The following is an 18631-nucleotide window of genomic DNA, read 5'->3' as shown; positions in this document are numbered from 1 at the left end:
TGAATGTAAAACCGACATAAATGGATCCAAAAAAACCCTAACAACTGTAATAGGGTCCAATTTTTTTGTTCTGCTATGAATTTGTGCCAGATGGTGCAGTGGGCTATGAATGTATCATTAGTAGAGATGAGCGAGTACTATTCGAAACGTCCGTTTCGAATAGCACGCACCCATAGGAATGAATGGAAGCGGCTGGCACGCAGACTTTACCGGCGGTCAGCCGCTCAACCCCCTGCATGCCGGCTACATCCATTCATTCCTATGGGTGCGTGCTATTCGAAACGGACGTTTCGAATAGTACTCGCTCATCTCTAATTATTAGCAGTGGGATAACGTGAAGCTCCCGGGGACCAATGCAAAATCTGTCATAGGCACCTACCTACCTTATGCCCTTTGGAACCGTTGAATATTTTATGAGTCTGAAGGATCTTTGTTGCACCCTTCGGGTCCAGGGGCCCAGTAGCGACTTCTATCACAGCACCCCCTATAGCTAAGCCATTGCTTACTAGTCAATATTTAAGGGTATATTTACATGGTGGATTCCTCAATATCCGCTCCATATCCTTCCTCCCATTCATTTCAATTTCACACGATAACTCCCATTAAAGTGAATGGTAGGCGGAAAGTTTCCGCTCCAGAATTTGGTCAACATGAACACACCCTAAATGTCTTCATCAGCGGTTTCGGAACACTCAGCTCTTCTGCTTATTATCTTCCTATTGAACATTCTCATCGTGTTCTATATTTTGTTCTAAAATCGTCAACATTTTTGTATTATTTTTGATTTACTTCTATCTATTGCTGTAAAATAATCCACGAAGAGCCAAATAAACAGCAGATACCCGGATATCCCGTCCAGCGCCACCAGGACTTTCCGCATTTTCGGAAAGAGATTGCGATCCCCAGAATAATGTATTTCTTTTTTACACTTTTTGTCTGACTTTTGATGGTGTTTCGCTCTCTGATTCCTCATCGGCCGCACTCACCCCACAGTGAAGAATTGCCTCATCTCCTGCCGTCTGGATCGCATGAGCTGTTTGTACTCTCCGATGCGCAGTTTCTTGCCGTCCACAATACAGGTGCGCTTCGGCCGCGGCTTGTACTTGTAGTTAGGATATTTCTCTAGGTGGATCTTGCTCAGTCGGGCTTGTTCTTCATAGTAAGGTTGTTTTTCTTGATTGGACATGGATTTCCAGCGGGAACCTAAAGCCAGAGAAATAAATGTAAAAAAACGTAAAAGAAAGCAAAAACGGAATTCAGCGAAACCCACAGAAAATGATAATGAGGACACAAGGATGCGATAGACTCGAGTCCTGAGGCGCTGGCACCTTGAACCATAAAAGACCAACAATGCAAAAATGAACAGTATTTGTCTGTAACAAAACACAATCAGATCATCTCCCCTCCCCCGCCCGCGCCATTCAGATGCTAATTACGGATGAACTTCATCTGCCATAAAGCGACTTTTACGAAGGTTTTTAGTCTGGTTGAATGTTAAAGAACTCAAGGCTATATAAGACGATGTGAAGCTTCGGGATCGGCGCCCGTTATCCTCGGCCTTGAACCGTTCCGCTAGTGAATGGTTGATTACCATTGATATTGCTCATTAAAATAACCTGAATAGACCCGAAAAGTGTATTCTACAGTAAATAATACACAAGAGAGCGGCAGGTAGGTGCTAACATACAAGAAATATTATCTTATTATTTTTCACAACGTGGCAGGAAACGGCAAAGGGTTAATAAAGAGGGCCATTTCCGTCACCTTTAAAGGAGTTGTGCCATTAAAGAAGACCTTTCATGTCCTCAAGCACAGGCGGTTTTATATAGGGCTAGCACTGAATTCACCGCAGCTTTCCTGTTACGTGTCCCGGGGTTGGAGATATTGGTGCTATCGTAATAGCACCGATGTCTGTCCACTGTCAGAAGGGTGTTCCTGACAGTGTAGCTGGGCTGTGAGAAACGCCCCCCCCCCCTTCCTCACAGCGTCATCGCTGGACGGTAAGGAACGCCCCCTCTGACAGTGCAAGGCTATGCACGAGTACTGTGAGAGGGCCGTTCCTCACAGCCCAGCCAGACTGTCAGGAACGCCCTTCTGACAGTGGGCAGACATTGGTGCTGTTATAACAGCACCAATATTTCCAGCCCCGGGGCACATAACGGGAAAGCTGACAGTGCGGTGAATTCAGCGCACTATTGGCCTTCTAGCAGTATAGAAAACCACATGTGCCCAAGGACATGAAAGGTCATCTTTAAGGACACTGGATAAGGGGATAAGTGTCAGATCTCTGGGAGTCCAACTGCAGGGCCTGGGCTATAAGCGCTCCCGGAGATTACAGGCCCGGCAACCCCACAGCAAGGAATGGAGCACCGGCCACACAAGTGCACTCCATTCACAAGGAGGCTTTAGGAGCACTCCCCCCCCCCCCCCCTTTCCTAATCATTGAGGGTTCCGGTGATCGGGTCCCCAGCAATTGGACACTTATCGCCCTGTCTTGTGACCAAAGTGGCGCAACCCCTTTTAATCCCTAATTTACATGTTCGTGACTAACAGCCATGTGACGGCTTTTTTTTTTTAAACCCATGAATGTCTATGGGTCTATTCACATATCCGTAGATATATAGATAAAAATATGTGAATAATCGCTCAGACATTGATGGTTTATTTTGTGATGGCCGGTCTATACCAACTCACACTTTACGTTTCGGCCACAGTTTCTTTTAAAAGAAACTCTTTCTAGACCTGCACAGAATCGATCGAGCGTTTCCTCTTCATGAACGTGAGACTAAAACTGCAACAAGCGCCTTGTCCTGGGAGCGGCACCAACGTGGTAAAAAACGCCCGCGTCCAGAGCGCTACATGAGTGCCCGAAGCATGGCCGGACTCGGGAGAGAGAAGCTTTTTCCAGGCCGTTGTCACTTTACGATACAAGGAGAAGAGGATGGAGAAGGAGCCCGGCCAGTGCCCAGCTCCAGAATAAGCTTTTCCAGGCACGGCCATGTCCCTCATTATCCCGTGTCACACGTACTTGGCAGCACTCGCCTCAAAATGAAGGAACGCTATTAAATAACGCTGAAAAGCCGCCATTTTGCATATGTAACACTCAATTAAAATAACTTTGTAGGATTCTGGCACGGGGAGTAATCCTCTCATTACTCTGCGCTGTCTACATACATTCAGCTTTATGAATGTAACAAAGTGACTTATTTAACAAGGTGTCAGCGCCTCTGCCCAGCCCTGGAAACAGCTGCACGGCCGGCCTGACACGCGTGGGAGCAGCGCAGCGACACGGCGACATGTTTATCTTCCTCTATTTCCACGGCTTTTCCTAAAGACTTGACGACAGAAGCTGACATTATCCAGACTGAGAGGGGGCGAGCGGGAAAGCAGCCAAGAGGGGCTGCTGGAGATGATGTGATCGGCCGCTGATAGACATGGACAAACCTACACAACATGCTAATAACATACATGCAGTGATTCACATGCCTAGTACTACACTTCAGTCTACAGGATACAGGAATAAGAGCAGAATTGTGACTGCAGCTCTGGAGGTCAATGCTGAGAAGTGGAGCAATAGCTCCATCAGACTGACGCAAATCCGTTCATCTGATCTGTCAGAGGACCAGAAGAATGGACCAAAAACGGATCTGCTCTACGATGGACACAGAGCCCGAGAGACCCCGTTATAATGGAGCCCCTTGGGTTTGTTCTTTTTAAGAGAATTTGCTGGATGAAAAAGTTGGGCTTGCAGGTAGGGTTGAGCCGATCTTGAGATTTCAGGATCGTTTTTAAAAATCCAATTTTTGATAATTTTCCAGCCAATCGCGATCGTGAAATTTGCTCGATCGCCGATCGGGATCTGATCTTTCCCGATCGCTCAACCCTACTTGCAGGACTTTTAGTCCACTATTTTCTTTTGGATCAGTACCAGAGAAACCAGAGACTGAGACCATTTCTAAGGGGTTGTCCAGGACCTGGAGGTAACTGATACTGATCTCGTTTCCTTGAGCAGGTCGTCTTCTGGCCGTATACCTAGTATATGGCTTATGGTGGCCAAAACAGATGATCGGGATGTGATCCGGGTGTCGGACCCCAACCAATCTGATACTGATGGCTTATCTTGTGAATAGGTTATAAGTTGTAATTACCCTCAAGTCCTGGACAGGTTCTTTACGTCAGAATATAGGCGGACAGGTGAATACTTTGTCTCTCTGGTGAGTCCAACCCTGCTTGTATATTTGGGCTGGTCCATTATAAGCACATTCTGCCCAGCGGGGTGATACTAGCACACTTGGTGGACATTGGTTGTATGTAGAGTGGGGATGTCAGCGGTGTTGGGGATTCGATTCCTGAGCCACCCCCTTATTTGCACTCACCAAGGATTTTGCTAATATTAGAGTTGTGCATGTCAGGAAACGCCTGCAGGATTTTCCTTCGTTCGTCTTTTGCCCAAACCATGAAAGCGTTCATTGGTCGTTTGATGTGCGGCTCGTTGCTGTTCCGTCCTCGTGCGTCCCTGTAGACTCGTGCCTCTACCACTGTAGTGCCCCCTAGAGGATAAAAACCATAAAAGTCAAGACAATGCAGCAACACTCCAGCTCTATGTAATACGTTCATTGCAATTCAAGTCAGATCCACAAATATGGCGCAGAAAAGCCGCTTATGGCGAGGATTGTAGTTCTCACACGGTCATTAGGAAACGTATAAGATGAGGGAAAATCTCTTATCAGTCAGGTCGGGGCTGGGTTAAAGGAATTTGGAAAACGGAGAGCTCCTCTATGAATGTAACAAATACTAGACACGTCTGCGTATCTGCAGCATATCTGAGGGGAGTATTATGAGGTTCTGCAGCAGCTGAGGTGTGTATTATGAGGTTCTGCAGCTGCCAAGGTGTGTATTATAAGGTTCCGCAGCAGCCGAGATGTATATTATGAGGTTCTGCAGCAGCCGAGGTGTGTATTTTGAGGTACTGCAGCAGCCAAGGTGTATATTATAAGGTTCCACAGCAGCCGAGATGTATATTATAAGGTTCCGCAGCAGCCGAGATGTGTATTATGAGGTTCTGCAGCAGCCGAGGTGTGTATTTTGAGGTACTGCAGCAGCCAAGGTGTATATTATAAGGTTCCGCAGCAGCCGAGATGTATATTATAAGGTTCCGCAGCAGCCGAGATGTGTATTATGAGGTTCTGCAGCAGCCGAGGTGTGTATTTTGAGGTACTGCAGCAGCCGAGGTGTATATTATAAGGTTCCGCAGCAGCCGAGATGTTTAACAATGCCAGGAACCTATGTTGAGAATCTCTAGAGATCCGATCTGCTGGCAATCCCTCCAGCACATACATGGGATCTCTCGCATCTAATGTGAGATTTATTGGGATTTAATTGGCCGTTAGCAGCGGATCCGTTCCTCGCCGTCGCTGACTTGTTCGTTTTTCTTTGGATGTGCGGCTGATGGAAGCGTCTGAAGGCGGCTGGACGCACAGTGAGCAGCGCTCTGCCATATGTCAATGCACAAAGCATCTCGCCGGAGCCCTTCTGTGGTTTCGGAGAACGTCTTTCATCTGAGTTTTAAAGGAGCTAATGACTGCGGTGGCTGCTGCATGTGGCTGGTGGTAAAATAAAGGAAACTCTACCCAGCCCCCGCCTAGATGATAGTATCCCCCCTCCCCCGGCTGAGCGGCCACAGAACTTCTTAGTAAATTGCATCAACTTCTCCAAACTTCTGTAGTTTTTATCTCGCTTTATTTAACACCAAATCTCCCCGTCCTATTTTTATCTCCTATTGGAGAGTTCTCTGGCGCTTTTATATATACAGGATTTTTTTGGTCTGGTTTGTTGTGGCTTCGCCCATTGCTATAGTGACATCTTTGTCTTTGCTTTTTTCCTTTCATACGATGCTTTATATATAAAGAGGGAAAAACAAGCGCCCCGCAAACTGCCCACAGCGCTATAAATACTCCGACGCCGCAAGAATCGACAATCAGGGACATTCTTCTCACCGCGGCAAAACGCTAAATCATTAATATGGAAAATTATTATCAAGCAGATATTATTTTTAACTGCACACAAATAAAACCTTGGTGGGATGTTACAGCTGGCGGAGCGCGGAGCCAGAAAACAACTGGAAACTCCATCAATGCCGCTCTGTGCTGAGGAACGGCCCCAGGTCTGGAGGGGGGAGGACAGAGGTATACAATGGTCTAACGCTGCCCCCCAATATTCTGCAACTGTCCACCCAATCTACAGTGCAATGGACGTATCTGCAGCAGCTGAGGTGTGTACAATGTTCTACAGTAGAGGAGGTCCATGGTATGAGGTTCTGCAGCAGCTGAGGTGTGGATTAGGAGGTTCTGCAGCAGCTCGGGTGTATATTCTGAGGTTCTGCTCTAGACGATGTGTGTATTATGAGGTTCTGCAGCAGCTGAGGTATGAATTATGAGGTTCCGCAGCAGCTCAGGTGTATATTATGAGGTTCTGCAGCAGCTCAGGTCTCTATTATTAGGTTCTGCAGCAGCTCAGGTCTCTATTATTAGGTTCTGCAGCAGCTCAGGTGTATATTATGAGGTTCTGCAGCAGCTCAGGTCTCTATTATTAGGTTCTGCAGCAGCTCAGGTCTATATTATGAGGTTCTGCAGCAGCTGAGGTGTGTGGTAGGAGGTTCTGCAGCAGCTCAGGTCTCTATTATTAGGTTCTGCAGCAGCTCAGGTCTATATTATGAGGTTCTGCAGCAGCTGAGGTGTCTATTATCAGGTTCTGCAGCAGCTGAGGTGTGTGGTAGGAGGTTCTGCAGCAGCTGAGGTGTGTACAGAGATGTTCTACAATAGATGAGCTCCATATTATGAGCCACGTTATGAGAAGCCGCAGTAGTTGATCAGGATTTGAAGTTATGGTGTAATATATATAAACAATTTTGTGCGTATAATGTGCAGTATTACGTGGTCTGGAGCTGACACTCTTCTTAGTGGTGATATACCCCATAAATTACATTTGCACTCCTGACATGGGACCGCTTCATTTCTATGTGATTCTCAGGCTTTGGCCCGGTAATAATCTGTGATTATTTTGGCGCACTCGCGAGGTAATGCTGCTCGGAGCGAAAACATGCAAACCAAATTAACAAAACCATTAAATATTCATGGGAACATTGTGATAAAGTCGTCTGATGGCGCGTTTTCCACATCATTTGTAAGAAGTTAACAAACAGTAGAATTAATGAGCTACTCGACACCAGAATGGCGGATAATAACCACGGACCGCGCTCGATGAGGTTCTCGCGTTGTATGAGCCGACTGACCCGCTATTCTGCATTCCTCCCATCTCGCTGACCACATCGCCCTCACTGCAGCATCTCTGTGTCTGTGTCCTGAGATGTATTGGTGATCTGTCTACGGGTCACATGATGATTTTCCAACTCCAAGGGATCAATAGGTCCCTTTGGAGACATTTTACAATAAGTCACCCACATCCTGAGCAATCACCCCGCAACGTTCCTCACAGATCTCATCTCCATATACAATAAGAACCAAAAGATGCAGAATGTCTTACAGAAATTTACTTGCTGATTATATTGCCTCATATATAGTCTTTTCTAGAGATGAGCGAGTACTAGTCGAAACTCCAGTTTCAAATAGCACGCACCCATAGGAATGAATGGAAGCGGCCGGCACGCAGACTGCTGTTGGTCGGCCGCTTAACCCCCTGCGTGCCGGCTGCGCCCATTCATTCCTATGGGTGCGTGCTATTCGAAACTGGAGTTTCGAATAGTACTCGCTCATCTCTAGTCTTTTCCAATATTGTGACGCTAATGTCCGCTCCTATTCACCTTCTGCATCCTCTGGCCTCGTCAGGTCGATGACTCCGGGCCCCAACTTTCCGTCTTCACTGGGTTTCCCCGATAACTGGGCACCGATATTCTCGTAATGTGTCCTCTCCTGGAGAAAGAGAAAGATTTACGTTAGAGGCTTTGCCGTTACAACCCCAATCTACCCCAAACGTCTCCCTCCTCTGGTGAGGCCGGGGAAGGGGTTAACAGATGGTGACAGATGTAACACATGTCTTAGGGAAGTGTTCACACATATTGTATCATCATCTGCAAACATTATCACTGAATGCCAATGACACACAAGAATCTACAACCAGATACTACAGATATCACAGGCACAGATTACGGGTCTCTGGATGACATGTGGGGTTCATATATCAGCCGTGCCGATACCTGCATCATATTATTACACATGTAGCACAACTTGTCAGATATTCTCGGTCCGATGTCTAATTCAGAGCATTAGTCTACATCACCAGATGTGTTCCCTTGTCATTCTGATAAGACGGTGCGTTCCGGATCCTCACCATGTAGTGATCCCATCAGCTTTGTGAGCAGGACTGGGTTATGTCACCTGATTGAAGGCGAGTTACGTTGCGAGTCGCTAGTGAATTTTTATCAATAAGTATCAGGTACAGAAAACAGGAAAATCACTTGTAAAGGTTTTCATTGCTCTACAAGTAAGACGTCTCGGCGCAGTCCTGGCCCTAGAGGACTGTACAGACTGATTCAACAATTTTTTTTTTACCAGGTGTCTATTTGTAATACACACAGGTATGGCAGGTGACGACCTATGGCGGAGAAGTCGATCTTTGCTATTGAATTTGTTCATTGCTTGGGGTAGATTTATTAAGATTAGTGCAAGGTGCGTCCTATTCCTGTATAACTGACACCAGAAAACTGTCATGAGCTCTAATAAATATTCTGGTACAAGACCTCCCCGGCCTTCTCTATGCCCACATCTGCAGAAAGTGGTGAGCAAGGAGCAGAATGGGGGATGTGTCTCGGTGCAAAAGGCCCTGCACCAAATGATCACACACCTACGTCAGAAGATGCTACAGATGTGTTGATAAATTCCCCCTTCTCACCATTGTGTCTCACCATAGGAGCCCCATAGGCAACAGGGGGCCCCAACCGCATTTACAGAAGCCCAGAGGTTTATCGTTATGATGGAGACCCAGACCAAATGTGAAGAAGACCATCACAGGCGTTTGTCCTGAAACCTTATGGCCCTGTTGACACTTCTTTTTGAGTCAAAAGTTAAAAAACCCCAAACACTCAGGGTCCCAAAATACATCAGTCAGAATGGCTCTGTCCTGTAGTAACAGGAGCAATGACACCAGTATGACGAGGGGACCTGTCGGCTGCATTGCGATGGCGGTACGTGCGGGAGCAGTCAGTCTCTATTCTCTCAGCTACATGAAGAGTCTTCAATTGTTATCATTAATTTATTGTTTCCGTGTAAAGTGAAGACGTTGCAGCGACATCCGCAGCGTTTTCCCTCTTGTCTTGTTGTTTCCTCTTCAGACAAATCGCAGCGTCGTCGTGTTGTGCTCGGGAATAATGAGGCTGCGACGTTCATTACTACAGAACAATATTACATGTCATGTCAGCTCCAATCTGGCGCCGTGAAGAAGCGGCTCTGAGCCGAGAGAACGCCGCTGCCTTCATGTTAGACCTAATACATAATGCAGCAGCAAAGTGCCGATCGCTGCGCCGCTCATTGTGCACTGACCCACTTCTCTGCCGCGCGAGGAGAACATCAAAAGCAAACACAGCAGAGACCCCTGCATGGAGATCAGCCGGCGCAGAGGTAGCGGTCACCTACAGAGTGGATGACTACTAATAGAGTGCCTGTAGAGGGCGCAATCAGCTTTCTGTAGACTCATCACATTGATCTACCATGCTATAGTCACTTCCCACCTGCTATGTAGTCAGTGTCAGTCTTCACTTAAGTTCTCGAATTTTAATCGTAGGTTGAGAGGCATGCTGCTAGGATGGATCCGCGATCTAATATAAACCTTGTCCTCTATGGATGAAGTCAGGGCCAGGACATAAAATCTGCAGACGTTAGGTAGTGTTTGCTTACTGCTCGCTCTTCCTGTCTATGGAGATGAGTCTTCTGCTCCGAGTATAGAGTTTCACTTCCAGATTTTGGCTGGGTGGGGGGTACACACGTTTCCTATACTGGACATGACATCTACTATCTTAGATCAGCCACAAATGTGTCAGAGGTAAAAAGTAAAATATAGACCCGAGACTGTCGCAGCTGACGTTGCCTCCGAGAGCGGTAAAAGCGGCCCCGAGACGGGACTTTACAACTTTTTGATAAAATAAGTACAAAAAAAAAAAAAAGTACAAAATGTCAAATTCCAAACCCCGCGGAGGAAGGAGAGTGAAGACCCATCTAAGGACCAGGAAAGATTGGCAGATTTTTATTAGATTTTAGGTTTCACATTTTTTAGATCTCGGCTGCTGATCACAGCGACGTCAAACATTCAGGACTCCGGGCTGATACATCTTGGGCTGCGTTCACATCAAGAAAAAGTCCTTTTTGTCCAACGATTTCAGAAAAAAAAACCCTTTACGGAGCCCATTATAGATAGTGGGGACCCTCGGGATACATTTGTGTCCATCATTTCCTCAAACTGTTGCCGTCATTTTTTAGTACGAAAAGAACTGATAGAACAGTGCAGATGTGAATGTGGCACCGATACAATGTAACAAATTATCACGACAGAAACAGAGAGTTGTCTATATGAGAAACATTGTAATGAGGCCTCAGCTCTGTAGGGCAGGCTGTAATCGGAACGGGATTATCTCTAAATTATCTCACTACTATATCAAAATCCAGTATCCAGTGTGGCTCTATACCCCGAAACGTGTCATCTATTCCTAATAAAACAATCACAAGTCTTGAATTGAGAATCACTGACTATTATTGCCTAACCTGAGTGAGCGCGCTGACTGACCAGCCATATTGGGACACTCCAATACCTACCAGTTAAACCAGTCGACTTGGTGTCGTCATTGGTCTATGCTGCCATCCATACTCGGCATATTCTGGTGCAATTATATGCACCTGTGACACTCGCCTATCTATCAAGACCTTGGAGAAGTGCGGTCACCCTTACCTATATTTTATTACTCACTACTATATCAGTGAGGGAAACACACAGAACCCAAAATATCCTGATCATGGAGGTCCCAGCAACTAAACCCAACAGTTAAAGTGTTATTCATGGAATATCCCTTTAACCCCTCCTTACTCGGCACCATACTATCAGATTGTGCTGAGCCTAACAATATGGCGCTGTCATGTGTCGGGGCCCAGAACTAGGTGCTGGAGTAAGAAATGGCATCTGGATATTTGGGGGACGAGATCACCCCATCTTGGGTCCCCTGCGATCAGTTTGTGGGGTTCTAGGGGTTACCATGGCCTCCTGGATACCTTTCCCTATTAGGCATAGGAAATCTACGTGCAATGTACTGCAATACAGAAGAACTGACGTACAGGGGATCAAAAGACCTCAAGTTCCCTTGTGGAGAAGTAAAAAATTGAAAAGTTAAAAAAAACCTCTACAATTTCAAAAATAATGTAGTCAAGTAAAACATATTGGGTATCGCAAAGTCGTATAAACCTGCACTATATAATCTCAGAAAAAAAGGCAAGTTACGGCCGTCAGAATTCGGTGACCCCAGGCAGACTGGAAAAAAATTGGCTGAATCGCAACAAAAAAATAAAGCCAGAAATGAAAAATATGAAAAAAAAAAGTCGCCGTTCCTTACTGCCCAAACTAACCTGCGTCCTTAAAGGGGTTAAGGATGCAAAAAATATCCCCATTCACTGACATCAAGCAGAGATCTTGAAAATGGCAAAGACCTGAAACGCAAAGGGCACGAAGACGAAAAACTGGCGACCGCGAGTCTTGCTTGCTGCGAGCGACGTCTTCCATTGTGCGGTTCTGCTCCGTCCGCCCTCCTGGATCTCTCCTGCCGTATAGATCCATAAAATTTTATATACTATGCTTTATACACTTATTGGCCATTCTATAATAACGGGCGCGCCAACACTAAAACGCCTCTTAAATTTACGCCCCTGATTTATCTCCTGACACGTAACAATGCTTTTTGTTGTAAAACCCCCCTCCTGTTTATTAATGTGACTTTACAGCCGCTGCCGCCCGGATCCGGCCTAAATTAATGGCATTTTTATTATTTTATAGTGTCATTAAATTTTTAGAGATCGCTCTATCAAACAAGAGTCATAAAGAGGCTTAATGTAAACGGGACACTTAGATCGGGGCGCGATGCATTCGCCGAGTTTAGAGGAAACTGCTTGTAATAAATGATATTTACAGCGCTGCTAAACATCAGGGAATACTTGGGACAAGTTTAGCGGTTGCGCGGTGAATTGTGTACTTACAGCAGAGTGTTCCCATCCCTTCCCTCTAAATAAATGCTTTTTATGTGTTTACGTGGTTTTTCCCGCTACTAACCTGGATGAGGAATTACTGACGCGTTTTGGGTCAGCCAAGTATCTTACAATGAATAGCGAGACAAGTAAATGGCTCGTAAAAGCTAAACAAAGAGATAAAACCGCACACCGCCATCTGCTAGGAGAAGAAATCGGAGATAAGATTTGGGATCAGCCAGATTCACAAACATCGGGTGAGGCTGGAAGATGGGGGCATGACATGGTCCATCCAATCAGACAGGAGATCAAAGTTCGGGGACGAGGGGTGGCATTAAGTAACGGCTCAGAAATCTTATTGGTAATATATAATTATAGGTTAATAGGGCAGATGTGACGGAATCTGCCCCCTGATACAATGTAACAAGCTGGGTAAGCAGGACTAAGCCGAATCTGCCCCCTGATACAATGTAACAAGCTGGGTAAGCAGGACTAAGCCGAATCTGCCCCCTGATACAATGTAACAAGCTGGGTAAGCAGGACTAAGCAGACTCTGCCCCCTGATACAATGTAACAAGCTGGGTAAGCAGGACTAAGCGGACTCTGCCCCCTGATACAATGTAACAAGCTGGGTAAGCAGGACTAAGCCGAATCTGCCCCCTGATACAATGTAACAAGCTGGGTAAGCAGGACTAAGCGGAATCTGCCCCCTGATACAATGTAACAAGCTGGGTAAGCAGGACTAAGCGGAATCTGCCCCCTGATACAATGTAACAAGCTGGGTAAGCAGGACTAAGCGGAATCTGCCCCCTTATACAATGTAACAAGCTGGGTAAGTAGGACTAAGCGGAATCTGCCCCCTGATACAATGTAACAAGCTGTGGGTAAGCAGGACTAAGCGGAATCTGCCCCCTGATACAATGTAACAAGCTGGGTAAGCAGGACTAAGTGGAATCTGCCCCCTGATACAATGTAACAAGCTGTGGGTAAGCAGGACTAAGCGGAATCTGCCCCCTGATACAATGTAACAAGCTGGGTAAGCAGGACTAAGTGGAATCTGCCCCCTGATACAATGTAACAAGCTGTGGGTAAGCAGGACTAAGCGGAATCTGCCCCCTGATACAATGTAACAAGCTGGGTAAGCAGGACTAAGCGGAATCTGCCCCCGATACAATATAACAAGCTGGGTAAGCAGGACTAAGCGGAATCTGCCCCCGATACAATATAACAAGCTGGGTAAGCAGGACTAAGCGGAATCTGCCCCCGATACAATATAACAAGCTGGGTAAGCAGGACTAAGCGGAATCTGCCCCCTGATACAATATAACAAGCTGGGTAAGCAGGACTAAGCGGAATCTGCCCCCGATACAATATAACAAGCTGGGTAAGCAGGACTAAGCGGAATCTGCCCCCGATACAATATAACAAGCTGGGTAAGCAGGACTAAGCGGAATCTGCCCCCGATACAATGTAACAAGCTGGGTAAGCAGGACTAAGCGGAATCTGTCCCCGATACAATGTAACAAGCTGGGTAAGCAGGACTAAGCGGAATCTGTCCCCGATACAATGTAACAAGCTGGGTAAGCAGGACTAAGCGGAATCTGCCCCCGATACAATATAACAAGCTGGGTAAGCAGGACTAAGCGGAATCTGCCCCCGATACAATGTAACAAGCTGGGTAAGCAGGACTAAGCGGAATCTGTCCCCGATACAATGTAACAAGCTGGGTAAGCAGGACTAAGCGGAATCTGTCCCCGATACAATGTAACAAGCTGGGTAAGCAGGACTAAGCCTAGAACAGCTGATAGACCCGTCCTACACACATGGGACTCGTCCTGCTCTAGCCCTGTTCACACTGCTACTGAACATGTCCGGCTCTACTCCTGCTGATTAACCCCTTCTGCCCTAGTTCTGTTCACACCTCTGGACTGTTTCCATTCACTGACACCAAGCAGCTATTCAGAAGACGCAGAGGAATCCCATTTAGGAGCTTTCCATTGCGTGAAATCTAATTTATTTACATCACATCAGAAACTCCCTTGAATAACATTACAGATTTGCGAGGGTCTCGTGTGGCCGGCACCTCCTGCGATGGAGATTTGGCCCCCCTCCCTTCCATCCACATATAATAAAGGTGTGTATTCTGGCAGGGGCTGGCGGGCCGTGCAGCTGCAGCCCTGATTTCCATATTCTATACCTTCCTGAGATGTATATTTTTAGTGGAGGAGGAATAAAGACGGATTGTTCTCCTCTAAATGCCATTTGTTGCTGCCAGAAAAGTCAGTGCTTTTTGGTTAAGGCTCCTGCCCAGAGATGACTGATTGCCTCCATCTTTTGTAAAACAATATGAGGCTTAATAATGCGCCGGGCACCCCTCCCCACTGTCGGATTACCCAGGCTGGTCGGGCTGTGCCATGTCCCAAATTGTTTCAGTATGTGCTGAAAATAACCCAGAGATGGAATATGGCACACTTGGAACATTGTTCCTTTTTTTTTTTTTTCTTTTAACTTTTGCAAACAAATCTTTTTGGTTAAAGTATGTGCGGGTAGGCGGCGAGCGAGGCTTCCATTACACTCGGTCAGATGGAAGGGCAGCTCTCCAGAAAATCTCTCACAGCTACTCATTCAGGAGCCCGGAGCTGTCCGGCTGTGTAACACACTAATAAATCAGAGGCCACTATTAGTGACACTGAACCGCCGCTTATCCTGTCAGCCTCAGTCTACACTAACATTGTATAGAAGCGTAACAGGTCAGCGGGAGAAGGGCTGCGTGTCCAGAATATACTGCAAAATTACTATTATTAACGCCACTGTATCCACAATCAATACACTATATAATATATTCTCAGTGATGTCACCGCTGCTCTCTAGTGAATGGATAGGCGGCATTCTCTGTGATGTCACCGCTGCTCTCTAGTGAATGGATAGGCGGCATTCTCAGTGATGTCACCGCTGCTCTCTAGTGAATGGATAGGCGGCATTCTCAGTGATGTCACCGCTGATCTCTAGTGTATGGATAGGCTGTATTCTCAGTGATGTCACCGCTGATCTCTAGTGAATGGATAGCCTCTATTCTCAGTGATGTCACTGCTGATCTCTAGTGAATGGATAGCCTCTATTCTCAGTGATGTCACCGCTTCTCTCTAGTGAATGGATAGGCTACGTTCTCAGTGATGTCACCGCTTCTCTCTAGTGAATGGATAGCCTCCTCTCTCAGTGATGTCACCGCTACTCTCTAGAGAATGGATGTCATTGTACTATCACACATTTGTCCTTCCTTTCTTACAAGCAGCTACTGGATGATTTTGTAGATATGATGGCTCTGATTTCCCCCTTCCCCCATAACCTCTGATCTAGTCTTGTACAAATGGCCATCCACTGCCACAAAGCAATGAAACATTTGTCAGAACTTCCGGCCTCTTCCCTTCATGTGTCCTGTGAAGTCGGATCACATAGAGAACTCTCAAGAACTTTTAAAAGTTTCTGTCCACTAAACCTCTTACGCCCCCCAAACAAAGCAAACAAATGGTCTCCAAGAAAGGGACAGTGTCGTCAATACCATCCATTATATCCCGTCCGGAGGCAGCAGAAAGGACGTATTGTCTGCAGACAATCTCCTATTGAAAGCCATTTTTCCTTTTAATCTCTGTATGGCGGAGCGGTGAGAACACGCTGTGCCGCTGACAATGTCTAAGGACATGTGAGAATCTATTTATTCAGTCGTTCCACCTTACCCCAGATAAACAGCAGATGCCGATCTCAAAAAGTTTAAAGCTTCCTGGTACCTCACAAGTCTCTTCATCACTTATTACACCCTGCAAAAATAGAAGACGCACAGATGGCGCTTGTAGGGTTTGTGAAGGTGGGAATCTCTAAAGCAAATCCTGTATCCATATTGTGCTACGCTCCACGTTCACGGCCGGGATTACTACTCGCTACGCGGTGCACGGCTCCTGCCATTGTTATATCATCCTATCAGCTCTGACACGGCGTCCACTAGTGGTTGTCACCTGAGTAGCAGAGCTAAAGGGCTCTCACAATTACAGGAGACCGTTATCTCGGCCCCTTAAGGAGACTTTTCCTTGGAGGGCGTTTTTTTTTTTTTTTTTTAATAATGGTTTGTCTCTTTGTATATAAGAGAGATGTCAGGACACAACCTGGGGTGACCGAGTAGCTGAGCAGACTGATGGACACTAAGTGAGAATTGTGGATGCAATACATCCCATGGGGTGCACTAGTTGCATTATACGCAGGTCTATTTTTCCCACAAAATATGGGGTACGTTAGATTATTACATGTAGATTTGCTCTCCCACTATACAGTCCTATGAAAAAGTTTGGGCACCCCTATTAATCTTAATCATTTTTAGTTCTAAATATTTTGGTGTTTGCAGCAGCCATTTCAGTTTGATATATCTAATAACTGATGGACACACTAATAGTTCAGGATTGAAATGAGGTTTATTGTACTAACAGGAAATGCGCAATATGCATTAAACCAAAATTTGACCGGTGCAAAAGTATGGGCACCTCAACAGAAAAGTGACATTAATATTTAGTACATCCTCCTTTTGCAAAGATAACAGCCTCTAGTCGCTTCCTGTAGCTTTTAATCAGTTCCTGGATGAAGGTATTTTGGACAAACAATTCAAGTTCAGTTAAGTTAGATGGTCGCCGAGCATGGACAGCCCGCTTCCAATCATCCCACAGATGTTCAATGATATTCAGGTCTGGGGACTGGGATGGCCATTCCAGAACATTGTAATTGTTCCTCTGCATGAATGCCTGAGGATTTGGAGCGGTGTTTTGGATCATTGTGTTGCTGAAATATCCATCCCCGACGTAACTTCAACTTCGTCACTGATTCTTGAACATTATTCTCAAGAATCTGCTGATACTGAGTGGAATCCATGCGACTCTCAACTTTAACAAGATTCCCGATGCCGGCATTGGCCACACAGCCCCAAAGCATGATGGAACCTCCACCAAATTTTACAGTGGGTAGCATGTGTTTTTCTTGGAATGCTGTTTCTTTTTGGACGCCATGCATAACGCCTTTTTTTTATAACCAAACAACTCAATCTTTGTTTCCAAAATGAAGCTGCCTTGTCCAAATGTGCTTTTTCATACCTCAGGCAACTCTATTTGTGGCGTACGTGCAGAAACGGCTTCTTTCTCATCACTTTCCCATACAGCTTCTCCTTGTGCAAAGTGCGCTGTATTGCTGACTGATGCACAGTGACACCATCTGCAGCAAGATGATGCTGCAGCTCTTTGGAGGTGTCTGTGGATTGTCCTTGACTGTTCTCACCATTCTTCTTCTCTGCCTTTCTGATATTTTTCTTGGCCTGCCACTTCTGGGCTTAACAAGAACTGTCCCTGTGGTCTTCCATTTCCTTACTATGTTCCTCACAGTGGAAACTGACAGGTTAAATCTCTGAGACAACGTTTTGTATCCTTCCCCTGAACAACTATGTTGAACAATCTTTGTTTTCAGATCATTTGAGAGCGGGCTGTCCATGTTCGGCGACCATCAAACTTAACTGAACTTGAATTGTTTTGTAGAAAGAAATGGTCCAAAATACCTTCATCCAGGATCCAGGAACTGATTAAAAGCTACAGGAAGCGACTAGAGGCTGTTATCTTTGCAAAAGGAGGATCTACTAAATATTAATGTCACTTTTCTGTTGAGGTGCCCATATTTTTGCACCGGTCAAATTTTGGTTTAATGCATATTGCACATTTTCTGTTAGTACAATAAACCTCATTTCAATCCTGAAATATTACTGTGTCCATCAGTTATTAGATATATCAAACTGAAATGGCTGTTGCAAACACCAAAATATTTAGAACTAAAAATGATTAAGATTAATAGGGGTGCCCAAACTTTTTCATAGGACTGTATATGGAGTACATTAGTTAGACTGTTACACATTAGTGTCGGTCTACCCTTCCACCGTATATAGGGGGTACATTAGTCAGACCATTGTACACAAGTCTACCCTTCTACTGTATATGGGGATACATTAGTCAGACCATTGTACACCGGTCTACCCTTCCACCATATATGGGGGTACATTAGTCAGACCATTGTACATCGGCCTACCCTTCCACCATATATGGGGTACATTAGTCAGACTATTGTACACAAGTCTACCCTTCCACCATATATGGGGGTACATTAGTCAGACCATTGTACATCGGCCTACCCTTCCACCATATATGGGGGTACATTAGTCAGACCATTGTACATCGGCCTACCCTTCCACCATATATGGGGGTACATTAGTCAGACCATTGTACATCGGCTTACCATTCCACCGTATATGGGGGTACATTAGTCAGACCATTGTACATCGGCTTACCATTCCACCGTATATGGGGGTACATTAGTCAGAC

General features: G+C 45.7%; 1 protein-coding gene across 11 annotated transcripts in view; it reads right to left on the bottom strand.

Moving 5' to 3' along the window:
* Positions 1-18631, bottom strand: part of SOX6 (SRY-box transcription factor 6) — a 279833-nt gene that overhangs the window by 9173 nt on the left and 252029 nt on the right. For all 11 annotated transcript variants that reach the window (XM_075280972.1, XM_075280975.1, XM_075280971.1 and 8 more), the window contains 3 exons: positions 7820-7928; positions 4377-4550; positions 987-1203 (listed from right to left, as the gene is read on the bottom strand). In XM_075280972.1, the coding sequence (XP_075137073.1) occupies positions 987-1203; positions 4377-4550; positions 7820-7928 (500 nt within the window). The remainder of the gene's footprint in view (positions 1-986; positions 1204-4376; positions 4551-7819; positions 7929-18631) is intronic.

This window comes from Leptodactylus fuscus, chromosome 7 (genome assembly GCF_031893055.1).
Source record: "Leptodactylus fuscus isolate aLepFus1 chromosome 7, aLepFus1.hap2, whole genome shotgun sequence".
Taxonomy (NCBI): Eukaryota; Metazoa; Chordata; class Amphibia; order Anura; family Leptodactylidae; genus Leptodactylus; species Leptodactylus fuscus.
The sequence above is the reverse complement of the archived record's forward strand: the minus strand, read 5'-3'. Positions and strand labels throughout refer to the sequence as shown.